Source organism: Perissodus microlepis, chromosome 9, assembly GCF_051167445.1.
Source record: "Perissodus microlepis isolate ML-2025 ecotype Zambia chromosome 9, ASM5116744v1, whole genome shotgun sequence".
Classification (NCBI taxonomy): Eukaryota; Metazoa; Chordata; class Actinopteri; order Cichliformes; family Cichlidae; genus Perissodus; species Perissodus microlepis.
The window spans coordinates 20845720-20872481 of record NC_140469.1 but is presented as its reverse complement, the minus strand read 5'-3'; the positions used below and the strand labels follow the sequence as shown (position 1 = coordinate 20872481).

The 26762-nt window shown below is 43.1% G+C and overlaps 1 protein-coding gene across 1 annotated transcript in view; it reads left to right on the top strand.

Annotated features, from left to right (window-relative positions):
- Nucleotides 1-26762, top strand: part of cyribb (CYFIP related Rac1 interactor Bb) — a 44091-nt gene that overhangs the window by 7144 nt on the left and 10185 nt on the right. The window contains exons 2-6 of the mRNA XM_084939573.1: nucleotides 9273-9361; nucleotides 19069-19151; nucleotides 21234-21355; nucleotides 22068-22173; nucleotides 26365-26504. Of these exons, the coding sequence (XP_084795699.1) occupies nucleotides 19079-19151; nucleotides 21234-21355; nucleotides 22068-22173; nucleotides 26365-26504 (441 nt within the window). The 5' untranslated portion in view covers nucleotides 9273-9361; nucleotides 19069-19078. The remainder of the gene's footprint in view (nucleotides 1-9272; nucleotides 9362-19068; nucleotides 19152-21233; nucleotides 21356-22067; nucleotides 22174-26364; nucleotides 26505-26762) is intronic.

Sequence of the window (26762 nt, the reverse complement as noted above, 5' to 3'; positions counted from 1 at the left end):
AGGCACTCTGTTGGGTTTAGCAAAAACTAAAAGTCAGTTAGGTTCAGGTATTAAATTATTTGGTTAGGATTAGGTATGAAAAACTACTGTTAGGTTTTAGCAATAAAAATGAAACTAGCTGATTAAGTTTGTAAAGAGTTTGTACCGTGGTTCCCACTTTTTCAAAGCTGGTTTCATCGGTTGCCATGGTGACAGGACCTCTCTGAGGAGTCTGGTGTCTTACATGGTGCAGAAGCGATAGACTTCCCCTTACAATACATTAGTTTCCTAATTGACATCTTGCCATGAGACTGGGCTGTAGTATACCACATTAAGACTATAAATATCACTGCTCACTCAATGAGAAGGAAAAAACACTGTGCTCCTACCCCCACATCTTTCACTCATGCACTGAAAACCCCTACAGGCTCACACTAGAGAAAATCTATTTTCACTTCATCCTGCTGCATTGAGAGAAATATTCACTCATGACAAAAGCCACAGTGGGGATTTTTATTTTATTTTATTTTTTTGTGATAACATGTCAAATTCAACAGGCATGAGATTCTCATGCGGCTGCCTACATTTTCAGCAGACGCTCAGAGCAGACGTGCTACCACAGATGGCAAATCAGCATGGTACAAATCCAGTTTTTGCATGAAAGTGTTGCTGTGCTGCCCCCGCACCAAACCTCCATTTTCACATAGTATTAACGCTGTTATATAAAAATGAGTCGCTCCCACTTTCACCCCAATTGCCTGTACATTGTGTAGTCAGGTCTAGAATTTCCTGCTTGCTTCAACCTAATGTAGTATATCTGAATATACATCCTTATGTGAAATAATGTAATGGTGCTTAATATTTTGTTCAGCCAAAATACTCTACTTAGTCCATTAGTCAACAAAAATGATTTTCTCAGTTTTATGGCATTTTAAATTGAATATTTGTGGTGTGGGGCTTAAAAGGAGTCATTTGAAGACGTCCCCTTGGATTCTGGGTAAACCGTAATGGACATTTTAGAAATTTTATGACACTTTATTGATAATAACCAGGGTTTAATGTGATTTGGCATTAAACCCTGGTACTTAGAAGTACGCTTAGAAGTACATTTTGTTAGGTATACCTGTTTAACTGCTTATTAATGCAAATATCTAATCGGCCAGTCACATGGCAGCAGATTTAAACTGAGCATCAATTGGCATGGTTGTTGGTGACAGATGGGCTGGTCTGAGTCTTTTCAGAAACTGGTGATCGCCTGGGATTTTCCCACTTGACAATCTCTTGGATTTACTGAGAAATATCCAGTGAGCAGCAGTTCTCTGGGTGAAAGTGGCTTGCTGATGCCAGAGGGCAGAGGAGAAAGGCCAGACTGCTTTGAACTCAGTTGTAACATAATGTTTAAACCAAGGTATGTAGAAGAGCACTTCTGAACACACAACACATTGAACTTATAGCAGCAGAAGACCACACTGGGTGACCCTCATGTCAACTAACAGGAAACTGTGGCTACAGTTTTCACAGGCTCACCAGAAATGGACAACAGAAGATTGGAAAAATGTCACCTCATGTGAAGATTCTCGGTTTCTGCCGCAACCTTCAGGTAGCTTTGGAATTTGGTGCAAAGGACATGAAAGCATGGATCCATCCTGCCTTTGATCAAAAGTTCAGGCTGGTGCTGGTTGGGATGTACGCAGTCCAATAGAACATCTCTGTGATGTGATGAGACAGAAGATTCTCCTCCAGGATGTGCAGATGATAACAGCAACTTTTTTTTTTTTTTATACCATCTTGTACCACCAGCTTTTTTAAATTACAATTCTGGCTTTCAAGTATTATGTTTAACAGTTCCCTTGTTAACTCTTTCAAATCGAATCTATGTTATTAAAAAAAAATCACAATCTAAGTATCTTCTTAGTATCAAAGACATTTATAATGACTCTGTGTGCCAGCGTCTGGTTGCGTGATTGACTGTAGATCCCTGGCACGGTGTAAATATTCCTGTCCAGCAGAGAGGAACGAGCCCTAAACAAGCATTTGTTGTGTCATTTCAGTTCAAGCATCTCCGGCCCGTGTAAGCGATCTGTGGGAGATTGCTTAATGAAATGATTTTCCACAGAGGCTCCGCTGTGCTCTGCGGGCTTCAGTAATTTCAGTCACACAGCCGATATCCCTCGTCAGTCCTCGGCTCTCGCTCCCCAGAGGGGAAAGGGGAATACAAGTTGTCATGACAACCCAAGTTTTTATGGAAGATTTATTCAGAGGTGTCGAAACTAACAGCGTGAGGGACAGTTTTAAGTCCCAGTGTTGCTTTCTTCATTTTGGTTCTGGAGATGCTCACAAGTCTTTTGCCACTCTCTCTCTCCTCGACTGCACAGCCAGCATTTTCCATCCAGGCTCCATCATCACAAGAAAACATCCGCCTTTGAAGTTTCATTCATACAGCTGCAGTATTGTAAAACACACTACACAGGTGAGATTGGAGGTGTTGTCAGTTTTGGAAAGAAAGTTGGAGCTTATGATCACATAATGTCAGTGACCCAAGCACATCTAAGCACATCACAAGTTGTGTTTTTTTTTTGTTTGTTTGTTTGTTTGTTTTTTTGTTTTTTAAATCACTCTGTATTAAAAAAAATCCCCATTTAAGTCCTTCAAACAGCTGTAAGTATTTAAAAATCCATCTACACCTTGGTAACTTTCCATCCAACTTCTTAAACACTTATTCACTTAAGGGTTGCAGGAGTACTGGGGCTTATCCCCGTATGTTGTTGGGTGTGAGGTGGGGTTACCCAGTACAGGTCAACAGGCAATCACAGGGCCAACACACTAGGGCTGCCACGATTAGTCGACTAGTCACGATTACGTCGACTATCAAAATCGTCGACGACTAATTTAATAGTCGACGCGTCGTTTGAAGCTTTGTAAGATCCCAAAAGACGCAGGAACTAGTAGGATTTAAGAGTGTAATAACGGACTGAAACAGAAGATGGCAGCACTGCATGTACAAGGATGCCAGCTGCCGTTAAACCCCGAAGAAGAAGAAACTGTGTCCCAGAATTCATAGCGCGGCCCAGCTCAGTTTCCAATAATGGCGGCAGCTAGTTAGTTTTAATATTACTCTTATTATTTTTTCTGGGTCACAAAATAAACGTTTAACGTGTTTTCAGGCGAGAATGTAGCTATTTAAACTTCAAATATCTGTTCAGTTTATCAAGACACCACATATTTTCAAAAGCGCTCCGACGTTGTCAGAGACGTCTGTTACCCACTAGCTCGATAGCTAGCTGGGGGCAAGGCTCACTAGAGCCGGTGAGAACACCGGACTCCTGGCAGATCGTTTTCAAACCCACCGCTGTCTTTCGCTACTCAGGTTAAACATGATATATAAGTCACTTAGACAACTTAAAAATGTTATTGTTTGGCTTTTTTCAGTATTTTATTTGTTCCTGAGTAAATTGGCTGAGTTTATTAAACTTCACCGAAACAATCTGCACATTTAATTAAAATTTAATAAACTACCATCTTGTCTTTATTTTTAGTTAGCACATACCTTAAACACTTCAAGCTGTAAGCTAGTGATGATTATATAAGAGCAGATGCTGCTGGTGCAATAAACTGTCCGTTTTACTACAATGGATGCATGATCTGATTAGTCAACTAATCGCAAAAATAATCGGTGACTAGTCGACTATCAAAATAATCGTTTGTGGCAGCCCTACAACACACTCACATTTGCACCTACAACCGACTTAACCATTTAACCTAACATGCATGTCTTTGGTCTGTGGGAGGAAGCTGGAGTACCCTCATGGAGCCCATGAAGGCATGAGGAGAACATGCAAGTAGAGCAGGGTGATATGACCAAAAATATTTATCACGATAGACATTTGAAAATTTGCGATAACGATATAACTGACGATATAATTAACACTAGACAAAATACTTTACAACTCCACAACTTTATTAGTGCAACCCCCCCCCCCCCCCCAAAAAAAAAAAAATCAATGTATTTTCACTTCAACAGCTGTTTTTTATGTGCATTGAAGTTACATAAACAGTGCAAATGCAAATTCCTTGCTGACAGTTTAACCAAAAGGCATTTTGGAAATTGGCCGACATATCCTCAGCATAACCATGCATAATATCCACAAAACTTAAAAAGAGGTTATACACACACACAATACCGTAATACTATGTTGAAGCACAGTACGTATCACTTCGCGAAGCTCCTGCCAAGGTAGCCGTAATGCTCCGACAATCCATCAAGCGGTGTGGCTTCGTAGCTTAGCAAAGTCGTACTAAAACATTTGACAGATTTTTGAGCGCCGTGTACATAAAATCGTTAAGAGGGCAGTAAACACAACCAGAATTCATACATAAGGCCCATTGGATTATAAGGGGCACTGTCGATTTTAAGTGTGCCGTATTTTCCAAAAAACATGGTAATAACGACGGCCCGCTAGCGCTACCAAAAATAGTGCTTTGTTGTGTATCTGACGGACGAAAGCTAAACCAGTTCCACACCACTGAAGTTGCAGCATTTTTAGAAACCAATTCTGGTTCATCCGTTTCATTCAACGATCCGCTTTCGCCCTTCTCATTCTCCGCCATGTGCGTATGAAAACAAAGATACTGCGCATGCACGTTTTACCCATATTCTATCGCGATATTTCATTTTCTTATCGTTGCCCAACATTATACCAGTATTACCGTGAATGGTATGATATGGCCCAGCCCTACATGCAAGCTCCACACAAAGGCCTCCGATGGCTTAGGCAGTCTAAATATTCTTTTACAGCTGAAACATCTGAAGCTCAAAACTGGTTTTATCCATGTGGATGACAACCCGATGTGCTCCAAATCTCACTGATTACCTTATGCAGCACATGTTTTAGTGTTTGTAGTGCACACAGCATCAGGGCCACACACGCCGTCCCACATTTATTGAGTCCTTCATGTGGCTGAGTAAAATTAAAGCCAAACAAGTGTACATGGTGTGTTAGCTTATTGCTCCTGCAAACCGAGAGAGCACAGTCCAATATGAGTTTGCTACACAAGCACTTATTGTTGGAGCTTTTGTGATCCAACAGCAAAACTGTAATATTTTATACACTGTGCAGAACAGACCAATCCAGCTCTGGTATGCAGCGACCCTGCCCCCCTTTTTTATTTTTTCATAATCAAAACAAGGAAATAAATGAAGGAGCAGGAAGTGAGCACATGGTTAGGAGAAAGCTCGTTGCCATGCCACTCCAGCATGTAGTTCGCTGGAGTTTTTGTTTATGTTTGTAACTGGAGTGTAATGAAAATTGCATTTAGCCGCTCCTTCTGTCTTGGTTTTATTTAGATTGACCATGTTCGGATGAAGTACCTGTTGGGAAAAGCGTAGCTGCCTCTGAGGTGACTAAAACCCCAAACTGTGAAATGCCCACATCGGTTAACTGTTAACTGTTTTGTCTCTGATTGCTTTGATTTTTTTTTTTTTTTTTTTTTTTTTTTAAACGCTGCTTGGAGGAGTGAGCAAAGTTGAATCAGCGCTCGCACACATGCTCACACACAGCCTGAGTGCACTGAATGAGCTCATCGTGTGGGTCTTTTCCTGCAGCAGCACTCAAGTGAATGACTGTGTACTTCTGCACTCACAGGTTGAGCCATGCACCTCAAAAGCATGGTGGTGGTTAGAAGAACTGTTCTTAGTCATTTGCCCCAGGATAATTTGATTTAATTTACAGGCGAGAGAGAGAGAGAGAGCGAGCTTGGGCAGCCTCGTATTTATTGTATTAGCTGTAGCAAAGCACTATGAAGTAGCATCTAACCTATATGCTTGACTTTTTAGCCAAGCTAGCAGCTCGCCTGCACTCCAGTGCTTTCTTCACACGTAAATGTCTCATCAGTTGAATGGATTCTGATGAAGTTTTGTACAGTCACAACTCTGGCTCTAACACAACCACAGTGATATGTTGGATGATGCCTGGTTCTGCTGGAGATTTCTTCCTATTAAAAGGGAGGTTTTCCTTCTCACTGTCACCAAGCGCTTGCTCAAAGAGCATCATATGATTGCTGGGATTTTCTCTGTATTATTGTACAATGTCTACTTTAAAATGGAAATGAATTTCCATCCACTAGCACGATCAGACAATACAATCTGTGTTGGGTTAAGCCCCTCTGCACTTTGTGTTTAGTACATGGACTTAACAACTACGTGACCCACTGATTTATCATCAACATGTGGCAACTCCAGTATCAAGGTTGTGAAATGATTTTTAAAAAAAATTCACTTCACTAGAATTGTTATGAAGAGAGTGGCGATTGTAACATGAGTCTATGGCAGGGGAGGGGAACTCCAGGCCTCGAGGGCATCCTTGATCCAACACAGCTCCTCAAAATGTCCTGAAGTTCTCCAGAGGCCTGCTAATGAACTAATCATTAGGGGTGCAACAATATTGGTATTGAACCGTTCGATACAGTGCTTTCGGTTTGGTACGCATATGTATCGAACAATACAAAATTTTTAATTTATTTTATCAACTTTTCTTCTGACGATGCTGTCTGTGTTGAGAGCTCAGTGGATCTGCGTTCGACTACTCCGCCTAGGCTGCACTGTCGAGCGCAGATCCACTGAGCACAGCGCAGTTGCATCATGGCAACTACCTCAACAACCTCCCCCACCCTCATTCAGATCTGGCGTTTGGAACTATTTTGGTTTTCATGTGAAGTATGACCCTGATGGTAAGCGCGTCATGGACAAATTTAAAACAGTATGTCGGATGTGTCACGCAATGCTCAATGGTGGCAACTAGTGCGTTAGCGCAGTTAGCTCGTTAACGTGCTGACACCGTCCAGCCCCACGCACAGGGCGATCCGCAGTAACTCGTTAACGGAGATTTGCTGCGTTATGGCCGCGTTAATGTCATTTTAACGAGATTAACGCTGACAGCACTAGTGGGAATATGACTGCACATTTACACCGACATCATCCTAGTGCAAAGAGAAGTGGAAGCAGACAAAAACAACAAGCACGCATGCTACAAACTTTACCCGCAGCCGTTAGCACATGATTCTCCTTATGGGGACCTGATATGTTTAATATGCTGCTGAGAATATACCCCAGAAGAAGCGTATAGTATAGCTTTTATTTTGGAAAGAGCCATTTCTCTGTAATAAACTCTCTTTTCCAAAGATGAGTGATTTCTCGATCAGATAGATTAATTTTTTTTATTACTTTGTTATTTCAGCAACATTCAATTTAAAAACTGTACTTTTGAGTTAAAATATATATTTATAATTTCAATAAATGACAAATTAAAAAGGCACGAACATTTTTTTTTTTTGTATCGAAAAAATATCGAACCGTGACACCAAAGTATGAACCAACCCTGAATTTTGTGTATCGTTGCACCCCTACTAATCATGTGATTCAGGTGTGTTGACCCAGGGTGAGATCTAAAACCTGCAGGACACCAGCCTTCAAGGCCTGGAGTTGCCCACCCCTGGTCTATGGGGATCACTAAACTCACTTATGGGGCCGGCCACATGTGGCTGTTAGAGGAACTGCAGTTTCAGGCACTACAGATTTGTCTTCATTTTCCAGCCCTGGAGGACGCGGCTTGATTTAGTATTAAGTCAGAACAGTTAGCATACACAGACTTTAAAGGAAGCAGTTTATGCACAGTAGACTTCCTGAGCAGTTGGATTTTCTTATTCCTCAAGTATTGTTTTAATATTTTTAATGACATTTTGCATGAAAGTCTATCTACAATGGCAAGACTAATGGAACTTTAATTTTAATAGTCTGTGGGACTTGTGCAGAATCACAAGTCTAACAGGATATCAAAATACTGTCTTTTTTTTACTGCCACGCCTCTCTGCTGTAATGTATCTGATTAAATATCCTGCCATGCTGTGTCTTTAACAGCTGACTTGCACTGTTTGATATTACAGAACCAAACCTTAACTGTAGCACCACAGCTGACATACTGCTCTGCATGATGTAGGCTTAAATGTAACCTCTATGACCTCATGGTTATTCAAGCGATGATTTGGCTGTATGTTGTGACCCCAGCTGTGTTTGGGATGCATAGCGGACTCCCATGATGCCCTGCTACAAATGTTTCCTATGGCATGTCAGCTCCGTTGGATTAAGAGCAAGTCACATTACATTAATGGGGAGAAAAGTAAAATAGGAGAGGCTGTTACATTCTTGTGAACCTGAAAAAAGGGGGTGTATCTTCCTTGTTTAGTCTTATTTTCTTCTTCTCTGGTTTCTCATGTGTAGCTTAGCCCTTTGACAGTGTCTTATTTCATCACGTTTGCCCTCTGCTCAACAAGTCTCTCTCAGGCTTCACTGTTCTTGTGGTTCTGGGGTTTGAAGTCTGATCACATTCATGCATGACCAGCACTGATGCCACCGCTGTGCATTTGTATGCAGGCTGGCGAGAAGAGAGCTGCCTCGGTCCTAATGGTCTCACAGTCTACTGAGCGTGCACTCTCAATCAGGGCTGCATGACTTGTGAAACGAGCTTGTGGCTTGCAGAGACTGTTGAATCTTGAAACTGAGAGTCGTGAGGTTATTCTTTTCTTATTTAGACCTAAGAACCAACCAGACGCACAAAACGTGTGCTAAACGTTTCAGTCGCTTCGATTTCTTATTAATGTGGCGGGTTTAGGCATTTCCACATCTCAATAAAAGGACTCAAACGTGAGTTGGGTGAGTGAGTTGTGCTGTAGTCCTCTTACAGGAGGAAGCGTGGAGTCTTGTAGAAAACCTGAAGTGAATCAGAGGAAGTGTTACACAATAGGAAGTGGTGTGCTTTTTTTCATGCGATTCTGTTTGTTCCATGCTTCTTTTTTTCTCCTTTCTAAAAATTCACTTACTCTGGCCCATATTTCTCAAGGTAGTCGCATTAGGATAGAACAGCCCAGTTATTGCCTATTGTTTGTGTTTGCATTTTCTCTGATAGTGCTGCGTTTCCTTTTTTGTGTGCTACAGCTCATTTTAAAAGGGAACCCAAAGACCAGGCAGTCATTTCTAAAGGGTGTAACCAGTATGTGTGAAGTGTGCAACAGTAGTGTTGTCCAACTTTGGTAAAGTCAAAACGCACAAAATAGTTGCTTAGCTGTGGAGTTTTTGTTGTTGTTTTTGTTTTGTTTTTTTGGTGCATTTCAAATAATTTAGTTGAACTTTGTCTGCAGGAGGAGCAGTCTTGTTATCTCTAGTTGCGGATGTTTTTTAGGATTTTTTTTCAAGCTCTAGATTGTAAAGTTTTATGTTTTGTTGCTGTTGATCTGTGTTTCAGAGGCTGACCTCTGCTGGAGGACTGTGACCCCGGGGCCACCTGCCAGGCCGGGCCTCCCTGTTCCTGCCAGACACACAGCTCCACTGCTGGTAAGTCCTAAAAGATGCTTTTCTGTTGATCTGCTAATCAAATAGGGGAAAAACTGGAACGATTCATAATAATTTAAACTTTCAATGACAAATCTTTGTGCCGTGTTGTGGCAACATGTAAACACAAAGCAGGAAATTCACACTGCAAAGCAAATGCATGTCCGGACAGTGCTCTCTAAGTCAGACTGCTCAATGATTATATTAGCTTTGAATTTCATAATGCACGCTAGTCTGTGGTTATTTCCATTGGAACAGTATAAAATTCCCACTCAAAGTCCGCAAGTTGCACACATGCATCATTTTCATCAATGCAAAAATTGAAGCTATTTTTATCCTCAGCATCTTTCTTTTCCCACCCCTGATTACCATCTGCTTATCTGCTGTTATTTTGTTTGCATGTCTATTTATACCTGCACATATTCACAACTGATATGTTTCCTTATTTGCATTCACTGCAGGTGCTTAAAGGCTTTTGAGATCACCATAAATACTGCCGTCATTCATTTGTGTAACTATATTTTTCCAGTTGTTTAGGTCATTGGCACATACTGAAGCGCCTGGAATTGAATGGAAGCATTTCCCTAAATAGAGGCTGAGTCAGTTCATTTTGCTTTCTTTCCACTGCTAGTTTTTTCCATGCTAATGTGGGATCAGTATAGGTAGGAGAAAATTCAGTTAGCTGCTGTTTCTATTACAAAGTTTGGCTTCAATCACAAACAGAAGTGGCATACTTTGCATTCTCAGGCCAGATCTCAGGGAAAATTGGTTATAAAGCACATTTTTAAGGGAAAATTGAGGCGAGGTCACTAGGTGTTTGAGTTTCTGTGTCTTTTCACCTCAGACTATCCCAATTTAACAAATCTCTGAGCATAAAAGTGCATTCACTTGTAAAAATAATTAGAAAATCTTCACCATTTATCTTCTTGTCGCTGGTGGAAGAGCTACTGCTGTAATGGCCCGCGTTCATAAAATTTCAGCCTACTTTTCTGACAACCATCACCTCATCTCATTCACGTTTAAGCATTAGTAGCTCTCTGTGCACAAATACAGACATGTCATTATGTAAGACCGCCTGTGGTGCACCTATGCCTATTATAGTCCTAATGTGCAGTGCTGTGGGTGTATGTGTAATGCTGGCACAGGAAATGAAATGCATTGTGGGCCATAAAAAGGAGTTGAGTAATGTAGGTGCTCCCGGCTTCCTGTCCCCCCCATCAAGGCCAGAGTGTTTATATAACCACAGGGCACGGGGTCACGGCTCCCGTGATGAGCTGGCAGCTCTGGTGGTGGACGGTGTTTAGTAGTTGGTCAATTGTGGACTCAAACTCACTCCTGGTGATTTTAGACGAATATTTTAGTGCTGTGTCGTTCATCTCTCCCTGCTCGTATGCGTGCCCATCCCTGTTGTATTTTCCTCTGTGTCTCCTTGGAGATTGTTACCATGCCACACAGCTATCATTTGATTGGCTCAGCTGTGGAGCTGGAATGCTAGGCTGCTTTGACAGCTAAGCCTCAGGTGGTTCATATATAGGATTGCTAAGTCAGTGTGTGTTCCCATGTGAGGCTTGTAGTGTGTATGCGTGTGTATAGGCTAATGCTTCTGCAGTGCCTTATTGAGACTCAAATCTATTCACTTAAATCGGCCTGAGCGGTTGCTATTTTGGTTGCTGTGCAGTATACGACCCTGCAGCGGTGCAGGGGAACAAACATGTGATGGACTATACATGAAGAAAGGGAATGAGTTAATGCAGCAGCCTGAGGTCTGTGTGGAAAGATGCAGGGCGGATTAACTCTGCTTAAACCAGGGGGAGGGTGGTAGCCATAGATGAAGCTGTTCTTGGCTCTTATAATTGGATCAATACTGCCCCCAGCTGGTGAAGCCTTGAAGTGTTTTTGTTATGGACATGAATGCAAAATATGTGTAATTGTCTTCTATATATAGCTCTAAACTTGCACTAAATTACAGATAGAAGCTGTTTTTTGACCAGTTTAAGTGATTCAGCTGGTAGATCACATAATAAGCTGTTATTATTATTATTTTTAAATACTAAATGAATATCAGTTTCTCCACTCCTGACTCAGCATATGGAAGCTGTTCTGGCCTCCTGCTCTCAGCCAACCCCACCCTCTGAGTAGGTCATTTGAGATGATGCGTCTGAAAGGGTGTAATATGTAGAGTGGCTCATTATGTCAGTTAAAAGCTCCCAGCTCCTCCTAGGTTATCTATTATTTATGCCGCTGGAGGCTTGACGCCGTGTAACTTCCTGCCCAGGTTTTCCGTCAGGAAGCTCGCAGACTGCGGCCATATGCGCCAGAAAAACTGAACATCTGGAAAGCTAGTTTTAAACTTGGAACTGACATTTATTATTTCTATTTCTTGTCAGTGGAAATAGTGTCATTTTTTTCCCCAAGAGATATGGTAGCGTTTATCCTTAAATAGTTGTTAACACCGGATGGCGCTGTTGGATCTGGCATCGGACCTTCTCTCCAACTTAGTAAAATGAAATTTGCAAGCCTTGCAGAAGTATTCTGCAGGGTTTCCATCAAGAGACAGTTTACAGCATAATCAGTTTATTGTAAATATTCCCACTTCCTGTTTGCATTTGTAAAAGTAAACAAAAAGCTGCATAAATGTGTCGGTACAAGCTTTGGGAGTGGCTCTCATCCTTCCTACCTTCTCTGCACAGCTGCTTTCCTCCTCCAGATGGCACTCGCCTCCTACTCAATATAAATGTCAGTTCTCTACAATCTGACACTCATCATCACTCCCAAACCTCCTCTGTGCCCCACCCAAAATCCTGTTGGGGTAATATTCTGCAGGAGGAAAAAAACATGCAAGGATTATGTTTGATTCTAAAATTGAAATTAGGCTTAAATTGGAAATTCATCTCTTCCCGAATGCTTTTATAAGTAAGATTAAAAGATGCCGCTGATGTTGGTGAGTCAGTCAAAGGTCAGGCAAGTAATGATGGTTTGGGGTGGGGTGGGGGCGTTGTTTCTGCAGAGGAACGAGGGAGAATGTGTGTGAATGGATTTAGGAGGCAGATGCCCCGAGGGAGGTGGCACTTAGAACAGGACAGGGAGTCAATGCTAACCCCCCTCCCCGTTAATGATCTCCTCACACATACCAGGAAGAAGTCAGAGGACTCTCAAGGGCAGAGTGGGAGGGTGTGAAGGGCCTGGCTCTGAGGTGGATGGAGCAGAAAATGAAAAAGTAAATTTATATGAAAGATGATGCAAATGTCACTGAGCCTCCTGATTTGAATATTTTTAAAATAAGGAGGATTGATCTGAAATTAACATCATCCAGCCTGTGAGCCCTGCTCTCTCTCTTTCCTGTCTGTTGGTGTGACTGAAGAGCGGCACTAAGAGCCTCTCCACAGAGCTCAATGAAGCCCGCGTTTTAGCTGACTCTGGTGCATCTGCCTGTTGCCATGGTTTCCATCTTTCATCAGGTGCCGTCCAGAAAGCAGCGCTTAGCAGAGGATGAGGCGCTCCCGCTTTCATCCTTCCTCTCTGATCTGCTTCTCTGGACAGAACGGCAGTTTTCATAACTGAGTTCGTTACAGCTGTTGGCGACAGGGGATGTTTTTAGCTGGAGAAAGACGAGACGGCCGATACCGGATGTCACCTCAAGTGACGCCGTCTGTCTTCCTGTAGGTTTGTTTTGATTTGCCCCAAATCTGGGTGAGTGGGGTATTAGCCGATGTTTACGCGGGTGCAACAATACAGAGGCGTGGCTACGAGTTCAGAGAGTTCACCCACATAAACAAACAAATCGTAGCCTACCCCCGCTGCTCCTCCCTTTTTCTCGTCACCTTGCATCCCCCCAAGCAATTTTTAGTCAGCTGGGTGAGATCGGTAGGAGATAGTTGGGGTGGGTGGGGGGTGAGGAGGAGATGAGTTGGGAGGGGTTAGGGGGAAATGGGGACGCATGCCAGTCCCATTTGGGAAGTGCTCCCCCATTTTCTGCCTGTCGAGTCAGGCCAGTGTCAGCGAGCTCCGGCGGGTCCAGGTCTGGCCGAGTGGGCTAATGCGATGTGGCGTGTCACCCAGGGAATCTAGGTCAAGTTTAAAGCTGCCTAGTTCTGCCCGCCTCTGCCGCAGTGTGACGCTTCAAATCCCTCCCCTTCCACGCACGCAATAATATTCAGCACGCATCCATACCTGCACTTTTATTTTGCATTTGTTTTATATTTTAATCATTTCACCCTGATCAAAATGAGCTCTGCATTTCCTGTTACAGGCTGTGTTTATTGCAAACATAAACACACTCATCTCTCACGCACATGCCTTGCCCCATCCCACCCCCACTCCTACCCCTATCCACACACACAAACACACAAACACAGACAGACACCCCAGGCAAGCTCTCAGCCCGTCCACGGCAGAGCCCACGTGACGCTCCGCGCGGAGGCTGGGGAAGGGAGGGCGTTGTTTTTCCCTCCATAGTAAAGCAGCGGGGCACGTGGATTCTCATGCTGCAGCCGAGTAGTGGAATGTCAGCACTATCCCTCCCTCGCATCAGCCAGCTTTCCAGTTGCCCCGAGCCGTTTCTGCAAGGATGGCCGCGGCAGTGCTCGGTTTCAGCCCTGTCCCGCTTCTTATTAAATGAAGAGGCACAGAGCTGGGAGATGTTTTTTTTTTTTTTTTTAAAAAAAAGGCAGTGCCATTCTGAGGTCAGGCTGCTGCATGGGCGTGGCACTGTTTTGGTTTCTTCACCGAATGGGCTTGAACCTCCCTCCACCGTCTGTAATCTGCACATATTTGTTTTGGATTGTAGCTTCAGTCGGATGACATTTTCCTGGAATAATGTCAGGGTGTCAGTGTGAAAGTCCGCCTTTATCGTGTTTTTATTGCAACGATCTGCACGTGTTCATCAGTAAAACTAGATTTTCATCTTTAATAAAAATTAGAGAATTTGCTGAGCTACACAGAAAAATGAAATCGCATCCAATCCAGTCACTAACAGATGGGTTCAGACACTTCTCCATCATCTGTAGTTGATTTTACTATCCTGCTAATCCGCTGTTTTTGGCGCATTACCTCATCTGTATTAATATATTCGTGCGCTTTCAAGTCTTACTACTACTGTACTCGCTCTCACCGGGAGCTTGAACCTGATTGGCTGCTGCAATCTTTTCAATGGCACCAAATTTTTTTCGACTCCATGGATACAGCGAGCTGTTGGTTAGGCCGGCTCAGCCAATGGGAGAGCTGCGCGGGCTCCAGCTTGTCAGATTCTGCCCCCTGGCCTTGGAGGCAGCCCTCCCCTCCCTTCCCACCCTCATTGAGAGCACGCGATGTCTCAGCGGGGGGGTTCAAAACAACACCAAGATTGTCGTCGGCTTCTCTGTGGTGCCCAGGACATGCCAGGACTGCTGGGTATTGCTCAAACTCTTTAATATAGTGTCTGCACTTTCTTCACTACGCTATCACTAAGCAACCAGTTACACTTAGTTACACAAATTGTTGGAAATACATCTTTAAAGAAGAAGTCCAAATAAACAGCAAAGTCAGTTATCTGTAAGTGGTTCTTTTGATGAATTTCGGTGGAAGAAATTTGCATAATGGACAGATTTAATTTGCTCTTTTTTTCTTCTCTCTGCACTTTAAGATTCTCTAGTGGACTTTGAAATGCAGCCACGCAAATCCCCGTCCTTTAAATGACCTCATTTTGCGCCGGGCCTGCAAGGCTGCCAGTGCCCTCGTTGAAGCGCTGCGAGCCCAGGCTGCTCTGTCCAGTCAGCGAGCAGCTGAAAGGTGGCAGTAGAAGATAATGATGATGGAGATGGTGATGGTGTTGGGGTAGTGCCCACATCATCCAGCAGGGTGAAGTCGGTGACAGCTCTCATCGCTTTCCGAGGCTGCATCAGGTGCCGCTTTCCGACAGCCAGTGAGGTGCCGGCGTTGGCACGGTCAGACATTCAGGTCACATTAGAGGAGGGTAGTTTGATGAGACCGGACAAGGCAGGTGGGGCTTTGCAGGTGGTCGGTGGATTTGGCTGGTGACAGACAGTTTGAAGAGGCGCTTTTGAAGTAAATAAAAGTAAAAAAATATCACTGTTCATCCACTGATTTCATGCTGATGCACAGGAAATCAGAGAGAAGCTCATTTTACATGCACACCAAATATTTATTAGAATATATTCAAGTTAAATTTAGGATTCCTACTAACAAATATTTATTTTTTGATTTAATCTATTTCTTGTAACAAAACAACTAAATAAAAACAAAACAGGGCAAATGACGACTTGGACAAATTCAGCTTCAACTTGTCATTCAGTCATTTAAAAACTGTCTGCTCATCGCACTTCGAAAACAAAAAAAAAAAAAAGGGACATGACCCAGTGCTCGGTTTTCAACATTCAAGAATCCTCCCTACACGATGCATCTCATGCATTTTAAAAGCGCCCCGTCTCAACCTCTGCTCCTGACTGCTGAGTGCGTACTTTGCTCTGTCGCAGCACCTCCCTGTCTTCCAGAATCACCTGCGCTGGCGTGATTTGCCCCCGTCTCTGCAGACCCTCGCTCGAACGCTTTGGCTCTTCACCTGCCACTCATCTCGGGTGACATCTGCCTGCCAAAATTGAATTGCGTCACTGTTCTGCACCGACCCCTCTCTCGCAAAGCCCGTCCATCTCCACCCCGTCACCGAGGGCTAAAGCTGCCATCGTTTCTCTATCTACAAACTGCAGCAGATCTCTGACTTATCAAATGTCTGTCAGCCTCTGTAGCTCTGCGCTTTCGAGGGGTCGGAGGATTGACAGCAGAGAGCGGCGCAAGGGTGCCGCTTTTCATTGCACAACTCGCAGCTGACTTGTGAGAGTGTGTGTGTGTACATATACAGTATATATACTGTATGTGTGGGTCTTCGTCTCTTTCGTCTATCGCCTCCTCATACCTGCAAAGCACTTGAAGATCATCATAGCCACAAAAACTGGGTCGTTTTCACAGGCCCTACATAAATAACCATAATCATACTGGGTGGTAACAAATTCCAGTTAACAGTGAGTGAGGGCACACTGGTAAATTTGTGTGACTTTGATTGGCCTACCTGCAGTAAAGTTAGGAGTTTGTTTCCAGAAACACACTTGACAGAAATCTTTTCATTGTCCTGCTCTCCCTTTTTTTGCCCATTATAGACAAACAAAAAGTTAAACATATAATTGTATTGCAGTGCTCTGGTTTTTCCTACGGGTGTGGCAAAAACATTTTCCTCCAAGGATCAGAAACCCTGGTGCTGTAGTTGTATAAAAGTATGACTCACTTCTGGTAGCAAGTCTCTAAACAAATCTCAGCTCTTGTCTTCAAATGCGTCTGGTCACCTATTTTGGGCATATTCATTTTTTGAGCAGAATTAACATTTTCCTTTGAAACTTAAAGTTAATAGAATAACCAGTAAAATCTGGTTAGATAGCTTAAACAGTTTGTCTCTAAATTAGATTTATCTCCTGGAAGTTAACTGCCATCCTTGCTGGTGCAGAAATCTCCAGCTGATCTCAATTCTGGATAATTGGACTGCGGTGTCTCTTTATGTCCCTGCAAATACAGATTCTGTGCTCAGGCTTTGCTTTGGTTTTGGTGCTGCTCTATCTGTACTCCATTTAACATCTGTTTACCCAGTTAATCTTAATAGTTTAAGGCACTTAAAACAAAAAGCTCAACACTGACCACGCTGACCATTGATCAGTTTTAATGATATCAATGATGTTATCATTTCTGCTTACAGGTCAAATTCTTTGACTCTCACTGATCAGCTTTCTGTACAGCAAGAAATTGGCATACCTAGGTTTTAAGCAGGAACTCATTTGTTTTATTATCAGAGTACATTTAAAAAAAAGAAGAAGCTTGCACGTGGCTCAGGTGTGCAGAAGCTCCACTGAAATGAATTTGAGCTCATTGTTGTGTAATGTGACTGTCAGAAACACTGCTAAGCAGCATTGATCACAGGAAGAGACAAACTTGGAGGGATGCTGTTTGGATTTGGTTCCCGTTCTTAGCTGGACCACGATTGTGACTCTGTCTGGTTCACTTTCTGTTCTGTAGAGATTTTTGAAGCCTTTTGCTTTAGTAGACAGTTTAGTAGAGAGTGGGTCAGGAAAGCAGAGAGAGCAACTGAAGTGAAAATGCACGGCAAAGAGCTTCAGGTTGGTCTGCTGCATTTCAGCCTTGGGGCGTATGGTCGCCTGCTCACCTTGTGAGCTAAACTGGTGCCTGTCCTGTACAGTTTATTAGTCTTAGAAACCATGAAGAAGATGTACAAATGACCTGTTGTGCTTTGTTTGATGGAAGGATGGATTATATGGATCATATTAAACAGCTGCTGTTCAAACCTTCTTTAATGGGGAGCAGCGAATCAGAAGAAACTTAAAGGGAGGAAAGCTAAACCAGCTCGTTTCAGACTGACCCAAGGATTATTTTGAACCACAAATCATGCAAAGCTCCTCCAGTGGAGTCCAAACGTGAAGCTAGAAATGAGCTTAAGAGGTCCACTTTGATACCCTATGCCAGGGGTGTCCAACTACTGACCTCAAGGGCTGGTGTCCTGCAGGTTTTAGATCTCACCCTGGGTCAACATACCTGAATCGAATAAGTAGTTCATTACCAGGCCTCTGGAGAACTTCAAGACATGTTGAGGAGGTAATTTAGCCATTTAAATCAGCTGTGTTGGATCAAGGACACATCTAACCTGACCTGCAGTACACTGGCCCTTGAGGCCTGGAGCTGGACACCCCTGCCTTATGCTCTAAAAAGGTGCAATGGTCACTGGTTAATAAATATTAAAAAAAATATGCTTTAGGTTTCTGTATCATGCTGCTGTCTTAGGCTGGGATTATAGCTACACTCTCTACAGACACCACAGACAAGTACTCGATCCTATTGTAGTTTTCTCGAGGCTGTAGTTGGTGCCTTGTAGCATAGCATCTTGTGGACAAATCCAGGTGGTCCAAACCTGGTAGACACGGAGCCTCGCAGTCATCGTCTGATGAGGAAATTCACTCAACTTGCAAATTTATGGATGCCAAAACTGTAACTCTGGCCTTATATTTACTGCTGTAGCACAGTGCAAGTGTTTTGTTTACTGTACCACATTCATCGTACATGCTTGCATTGCCAAGGCATGTTTAATATTAATGTGATGTTTGGGCAGCTGCATTATCTGATTGTGCAGAGATGATTAAGTGAATTTCTTAGTACTGCTCTAAGTCTGATTCACTTACAGTAAACAGAGAAGGCCTTTATGAATGTTTGATTGGATGCACTGTGCAGCAAACAGCTACATACTTCATGAATAACATAAATTATGAGCGATATCCCTGCGGACGATGGTAAAATGGATTCGTTTGCATGCGGCTGCCCGTAAAGGTTTGCCAATGCTGGGAAGAAGTTTAGCAAAGCAGAAGTCAAACTGTGTTTTTTATTTTTGGGGCCTTTTTTTGGTTTGACATCTGGTTGGTGAGAGCCTGGGTGCAGGAAACACACACTGGGGAGTGTCCGAGGGGAGTGCTGGTGTATGTGAACGGTGGGCACATCTGGGGTATCACTGAGTTCATACAGGCACCAGAGCAGTGAAGCAGAGCGGGAGTGAGGTGCATGGATACAACAATGCATCACCACCTGCTCACTTCACTGCTGCACTCTACTTCTTCTTCTCTTTTTATTGATTTCTCTCTCTTCTTCTTTTTTTTTTTCTCTCTCAACAGGTATCATAACATGGGGAACCTACTGAAAGTTTTGACATGCACAGATCTGGAACAGGAGCCCAATTTTTTCCTCGATTTTGAAAGTGAGTTTTCTTTTTAAGCAATTTCTCCACATCTCTCCCGATATGGATCGCATGGATATTTTACCATAACATTACCAGCTCCAAAACTGAAATCTTTTCACCACCACTTATCTTTTACACTGTTCCTCCCAGCGGCAAAAGGAATCAAATCTACCACTAGGGCTGCTGCTCTTTTCCATCAACCTGCCTTTTCCATGCTGGAATGTGTGCAGAATATCAATCAGGGCAGAGGTGCAGCAGTGCCCCCTCCCCAAATATAAAGCACTGAAGTCGGGCTGTGGTGTAGCCTAAGGGCCCTCAGCGTGGCTTGAACCTGTGCAGTGCTATTCTCACACTTGGCAAACCCAGAGAGTCAGTCATACCTTCAGAGGAAACGGCTTCTCATAGAGCTCAGAGTGTTTGGAGGTGGTTTTTATACTGAAAGAATACCACCGTTTTATATACAACTGATGCTTTACAATACTGAGCAATGCTGTATGAAGTTTTTTCTTTAATAATGCTGTTAGAGCCTGAAATTTTATTTCTGAAGAGCAAATAGAAATAACTAGTTTAAAATAAAAATGAATAAAAACTATTTTTTTTAACTAGTTTCATGTTTAAAAATAAAATGTATTATTATGAACAGTTCTCCAGATCCATGGCTTGGTTCATATTCACTGGCCTCTTCACTATTTACACCTCTTTAGCTGCATATTAACACAAATGTCTTATGAGCCAATCACATGACAGCAGCTCAGGGCACTTGGACAAGTAGTCAAGACGACCCGCTAAAGTTCAAACCGAGGATCAGAACAGCATCTCTGAACGCTCCCTGAAGCAGACAAGCTACAACATCTGGGTTTAAAATGAAGTTAGAGATCACACAGGCTGGAAAAATGTTTCCTGGACTGATAAGTTTTTAAAAAAATTGTCATTAGATGTTGATGGTAGGGTCAGAATTTGACATGAACAACATGAAATCATGGATCCAGCCTGCCTGTATCAACAGTTCAGTCTGGGCTGGTGGTGTAATGGTGAGGGGATATGTTGTCGGCACACTTTGGACCCCTTAGTACCATCATTTAAACACGACAGCCTCCCTGAGTGTTGTTGCTGACCATATTATGACCACATTGTCTCTCATTGTCTTTTGTGCAATGGCTGCTTCTATCAGGAAAACGAACCATCTCCCAAAGATCAAATCATCTCAAACTGGTTTCTTGAACATGACAGAGTTATGTCCTCAAATGTGCAGCTTACAAATCTGCCAGAACCATTGACGTGATGTTGTCACATCAATATGGAGCAAATGCTCGGAGGAATGTTTCCAGCATCTTGTTGAATCGGTGCTGTGAAGAATTAAAGCAGGTTTGAAGATAAAACAGGTGTAGCTCCTTCTCTAAATGATAAAAGAACATGGCACTGGCCTGTAAGTCTGCCTACTTCTGACACCTTTAACTCAGTCGGACTGCACCCACCTACGAACTCTACCATGACTTTGATGTCAGCTACACACCTGTGAAGTCTTGTGGCTGGATCTTGTGTGGTTGCAGCACTTTTGTGTTGGTGGGGGAAAAATAAAACAAAACTGTCTGCCGGCAGACAAACACCTGCCAGCACCTGCTTAAAACTGCTTTTTGTGGTAGTTCCCACTGCAGGCTGTGTCTCCAGGACTGCATTTTCCCACACTAATACAGACACACACTCCATGCCGTGCTGTTACATTTGGTAATAATGTTAGCCAAAATAAAAACCCTAAAACTGTATGGCTGGAGCTTTTACAAATTTTGAGATAACTCATTCTGTTCATCTTCTCTTATCTTCCGGTTTCCCTGCTCTCGGCCGGGAAAAGTGGGTGGTGTTAAAAATTAATGGGAAGCAGTGGGAAGAGACGATTATTTGACTGAACTTTCATTTGCATAATTGAAAGTTGCTCACTAAACTTTCTGTGATATTGAGGGTGTGGTAGATGTCCTAGAGCTGTATTTTACTTTATGTTGAGTCAGTGTGAATATGGATGAGATCCCAATCAGATTTGCCCAGCTGACTTTGTTGTTGGTCCTTTTTCCTTTTTTTTTTTTTTTTGGTGTGTGTCCCCTGCAGATGCCCAGCCCACAGAAGCAGAGCGAGAGATTTGGGAAGAGGTGGATGTGGTGCTGAAGGACGCGAAGGCGATCCTGGACGAGTTGCAGGCCTACAAGGGAGCGGGGCCGGACATCCGAGAGGTACGTTCATCCACCCCTTCATCGCAGGACACACTCATACAGAATTACAAGGAGGTGTGCATTTATGAGGTGGTGGAGGTGTTGCTTGTCCTTTATCAGGTGTTGCTTTAGGAATTTGTATCATTTTTTTCGAACACAAATGAGCAGAATAAAGCAGATGATCAATTTTGGATTCAAAGATCAAAGGAATGACCTTCATGGGCCATTAAAACTGTTCTGTCTTTTAGCCTCAGTCTGTTTTTAAAGACTTGACCTACAAATGAACCGTTAAAATTTATTTAATTTCAGCTTCTCGTATCTCATTTTGGTGCATCTGTAACTGCTGATTTCATCTAAGCCAGAGCCCTGATCAGTTTTATTGTCTCCTTACTGATGAAGACATTACCCCTGGCCTGCTGTACCACACCAAAGTGGTCTGTCAAGGACCTGTTTTGTTTCTATGTAATGACAGAAAATGGAAAATATGAAAAACACAGACTCGTTGAGATTGCTCTTATTTTTCTTAAGAGGCATCAAGTAATTTGTAAATATGTGACTCATTTTCTTTTAACATTTCTTTACGGTAAAAGAAAGAGGTTTTTTTTCCCCCCCTTCTTTTCTTTTTTCACATTATAATCCAGTGGTTTTTCTGCTCCAGCCCAGAGATAAAACTGGGCTGTATGTGCCCCATGAGCATAAATGAGTTTGACACCCGTGTTGTATTTCTTTCCAGGCAATCCAGAATCCAAACGATGAGGCGTTGCAGGAGAAGGCGTGGGCGGCCGTGGTCCCCTTGGTGGGAAAGCTGAAGAAGTTCTACGAGTTCTCGCAGAGATTAGGTTTGTGTCTGCCTGCGCCGTCTCTACAGTAACCGTGTTATGTAGGCCAGGAAAAATTACATCACTGCTTCTGAGATCTTCATCACTGAGCCTCAGACACGCACCATTTCAAGTGGAGCGAACTCAGGTGTCCTCTGAGATTTCTTTCAGAGCTAAAACGATCTTGTGTGTGACACCTCGCTTGGAAACGTAGATTAGTGTGAGCTGCTGAAACGTCTGTGCGGTTTTGTTGTCTTAATGACTAACGGGGAGAGCCGGTGTCCTTCATGTGCAAGGCATTTTATAGCGACCTCATACCGATGTAAGCGCGACCTTAATTGTCCGCTTCTGCATCGGCAGGATTTGCTGCTGAGCTGCGCAAGATGTGCGACACATACTCATAGCATGCAGTCTTATACACGCGTGCTTTGAACCCCGCCTACATGCTACCGTCTCAACATGCTGCTTGCGTTGCACTGTGCATCGACCTCTGTAGGGTCTTATTAGCATGGATTCAAGGTGGGGGTGGGGGTGTAAGCTCACTGCTCCCTGATCTTCTTATGACCCTGAGGCTTGAGGGGAGGGGACCCGGCATGCGTCAGTGCCCTCAACCCCTTTGACCCTGTAATCCCAGTGGCGGTGGAGAAGGCAGTCAGTGGGCGGCGGCAGCAGCCTGGTGATGGCTGTTATGTAACAAAGTAGGTCAAATCTCAGTTTCGAGCGCTGCTCTATTTCCCTGCCTGGACGTTAGGCTTCAGGCGCCAGGATGGTGATATCCAAACAGGACTCCCTAAAAGAGGAGAACCTATGCATTTGGAATGAGCGGACACGTATACATGGGAAATCCTAAAATTTGTCACAAGAATAGATAATAACATTAAAAAAAAATCACAAATTTTGTATATCGGGGACAGTAATATCCTGCTACACCAACACTAAAGTTGGCTTCAGTATAAAAATGTACATTTCTTAGAACAAACCTTCAGACTCAAAGCTCATATCTTTATACAGATTTTGACCAGAAGTCAAAAATGTAGGAGTGGCAAAAGTTGGACTGTGCGTAGTTGGATTCATTTTTATTATAATGCTGAAACTTAACGGGTAATTAGCTTACCTAAGCTCCAAGGTGACATCTTAATATTACCATAGAAAGAAAACCATGTCATAGACCACAGATTATGCATTATTAAAAACTGAAAAAAGCTTCCTATGTTTATGGACATGCTTTTTTATGGATCCAGTAATTGTGAAAAGTAGCACTCCATTTATTTTGAGTGTGCTCTGCATGAACTAGGGCCCATCGCAGTTCCTAAATCTCTGTTTTAGTGTGTTTTTAAGCCTTTTCCAGCATGAGAGTAACGATGATGGAATGTTTGGTCCACACTTAGGGGGCCTGGATAGTTTGAAGACATGAATATGGCACCTGCAAATGGGATTTTTTTTTTTAAAAAAAAGGAAAGTGTAAACATGACTAAAACATCAGACAAAACACATAAATTTTAGACTTTAAAAATGGAAGAAAACAGAAACTAAAAAAAAGTTGATCTTGAAGGACTGAAGGAGAAAACCTGTTGATTGCATCCACCACAGAAAAAGCAGTATAGAGAGAATTACAGGAGGATTACAAGAAAATGAAAGACCACAAAAAGAGGTGTTGTTGCTTTACCAACTGCTGGCTGTTACTTCACTCAGGAGTTCCTGTTTGCAAATGCAAACACAAGAACAGGACTGGGAGGAACCTGGGGACTTCCCCAGACCCTCAGGTAGTCCCCAGAAGCTGCAACCGGCTGTTTAATACACTTTAATTTGATTAATCGCTTAATTGTTCAGTTATGTCAATAGCTGATGTTTTCTTTTGTAGAGCTGAAGACCTTGTTCAGGTAGCAGGCTCTGCATATGGCATAGATGAACATTTATCCCCTTCCAGCTTGTTCTTTCATAACAGCCACGTAGCTTTGAGATACTGATCTTCACAGAACTTTTGTCGATACCTAAATTTAGATCTGCTCCTTTTAACAACGGTGAAAACTTCTCGAGTCTGTCCCCTAGGAAAAAGTAGGATCTAGAAAAGTCTGAGTCCCGCTGTCATCTGGCCCCGCCCCTCTCAGCAAGTACAGTCTACATGCCTGCGTTCTGCTCGCCTGCTCCGCCGTGACCTGACGAGATCAGACATCTCCCTGCGCCCCGCCCTCGCACGACTTCCCAACATACTAGAGTGGCTCATTTCTGGGGGCCTTTAAGCAGCTCCATCTTAACTTCTGTTTTGACTAGGATTGGGGATGTGTGGGTGGGGGGGGCTGCAGTGCTGAGGCCATTTTTAATCAGCTGCTTCGCTGCGAACGCTAGCCCAAGCAGATGGGAGTCATTACTGAATGGCAGACGTGCTCAATTTACCGCACTGCACTGCCAGCTCTGTGTCCTTCGAAAAGTCATCTTCAGATTATTTTAAGTAGACCGCTGTCTGAATCACACTGATCCTGGGTTACGCTAACATGCGCATCGTCATTTGTAATCAACAGTAACTGTAAAATACACAAGTCTATTTAAAGTGCCCATTTGGTAGCTTATTGCATCAGATGTTCAGCTTGTCTGGGTTATATCATTACTAAAGGCTCCCTTCGTCTTCTAGACTGAATTCTAAGCACTGTCTGCATCTATAAATAAAATTCCCTCTGGGCTTCAAAGCTCTTTTAGTTTTTCTTCTTCAGAACTATGTGTCTGAACAAGATCTGTTTGTCTGATAACTTGACTTGCTTGGAAGTTGTTCGCCACATTTCCCTCTCCCTGGTTCCCTGCCGGTGCTCTTCTTGCATGCTTAATCATTGGTCCGTGGGTATGCTATGTCACGGCATGGCACAGGCTTTGTATTTACTTAGTGTCAAAACAATGAGTGTAATCCTGCTTGAATGAAATCTTGCCCCCACCCATTTCATGCCAATGAGATAATTAGTCCCATGTCTCATTTGCATGTGAGCAGGAAAGCCCCCCCCCTTCCTTTCTCCTTTCTCAAAGGCCTCCCCACCCTTCCCCCCCTTTGAGACTGGCACTGGGCCCTGGGCAGTTTGGGCACCACCGCTGCCTCATTATTTGTCTATGTCTTAATCAGGATGCTACAGCCTGCCGACACCCTGCACTGGTCACGTATCAGGCTGCTCCTTGACCTCCTACAAGGCCCAACAATAAAGAGACAAAGAAAGACTCGAGTTTTCTTTCTTTTTTCCACTTATACATGACTTAACTCATGTAATTATGTAATTGTATTACTTTAGGACTCTTTAGGTATTTTTTTCTATCATTTAATTGGAAAAATGTTTTTCCACGTATTAGCTTTTTTTAAATTAAAGAGTCACAGAAGCTTGTCATTTTCCCAGAACTGCAGGAAATTCAATGATTTTTTTTCAAGTTCTCTAAAAATGTGAGGCTATTCAGTTTACAGTGATATAACACATATAATGGAATCAGCAGAGCAAAAACCTCTCACAAGTATAGAATGGTTTGCTTTATAAACCATTCTATACTTGGGTACTCCGACTTTCTCTCACAGTCCAAAGACATGTAATTAGTGGTGTCAGGTTAACTGGTAAATTGCCCATAGGTGTGAATGGTTGTCTGTCTCTCTATGTTGACCCTGTCTGCAGATATTTGCAAATCTTCACCAATTGTTATCAACCTGTGTGACTGTATGTGGTTCCCCAGAGGTTGACAGATGTGAAAAATCTCTGGGCAACCACAGTTATTTTTTTAAATGTTAAGCACATTGAGTTTACATGCAATTAAATGTATCTTGCCAATAAAATTACTGTGGCATCCTCTTTTTACTTTAGTGTAACTGAGCTATTAACCATTACTATACAGTGAATATAACTATTAGCTGCAGCTGCGTGTTTTCCTCCATTGTTCTTGCCCTGCTCTCCTTTTCAAACATGAATATTGATCACTCTGCCATGCTACATGCAGCACTTCTTCTTTCCCCTGACCTTTGCATTTTTGCATATAGTGCTGCCTGAGCTGTTAACCTGGCGCTTGAATGGCAAAAACCTGAATGTAAAACTACTCAGTGGCTCTGACTGATGACCTGGAAGACTACACACATCAGCTAAACTGTCTCTGTTCAAGGCCTTTGTCAGGCTCTTCATTAAACGAGTAAAAGCCCAATCGAGGTCCTCTGACAGCGATGCAGGTTCACCACAGATGTCTGTCTTTTTCTAACAGAGGCAGCGTTGCACAGCCTCCTGGGTGCTCTGACCAGCGAGACTTACAGCGACCCAACTCAACACCTGGAGCGGGAGCAGGCGCTGGCCAAGCAGTTCGCAGAGATCCTCCACTTCACGCTGCGCTTCGACGAGCTTAAAGTATGGCTCTTTATTTCTTTAAGTGTCAAATTTTAGCTGCTTCTGTAGGCTTTGCTCTCAATCGTCCAACAAGTTGCTGATGCCCCTGGATTGATTTTTTTTCTTTTTTCTTAGCTCTGTGCAGTTTTAAGCTGCCGCCAGTGAGCGCATGATTAGCATTTAATTAGAGCCCTGATACTGCTCTGCTGTTTATGATACTGTGGATGTCAGTGAAATGGCCAATAAGGGTTATTGCAAGGGGAAAAAGGTCTGCAAATT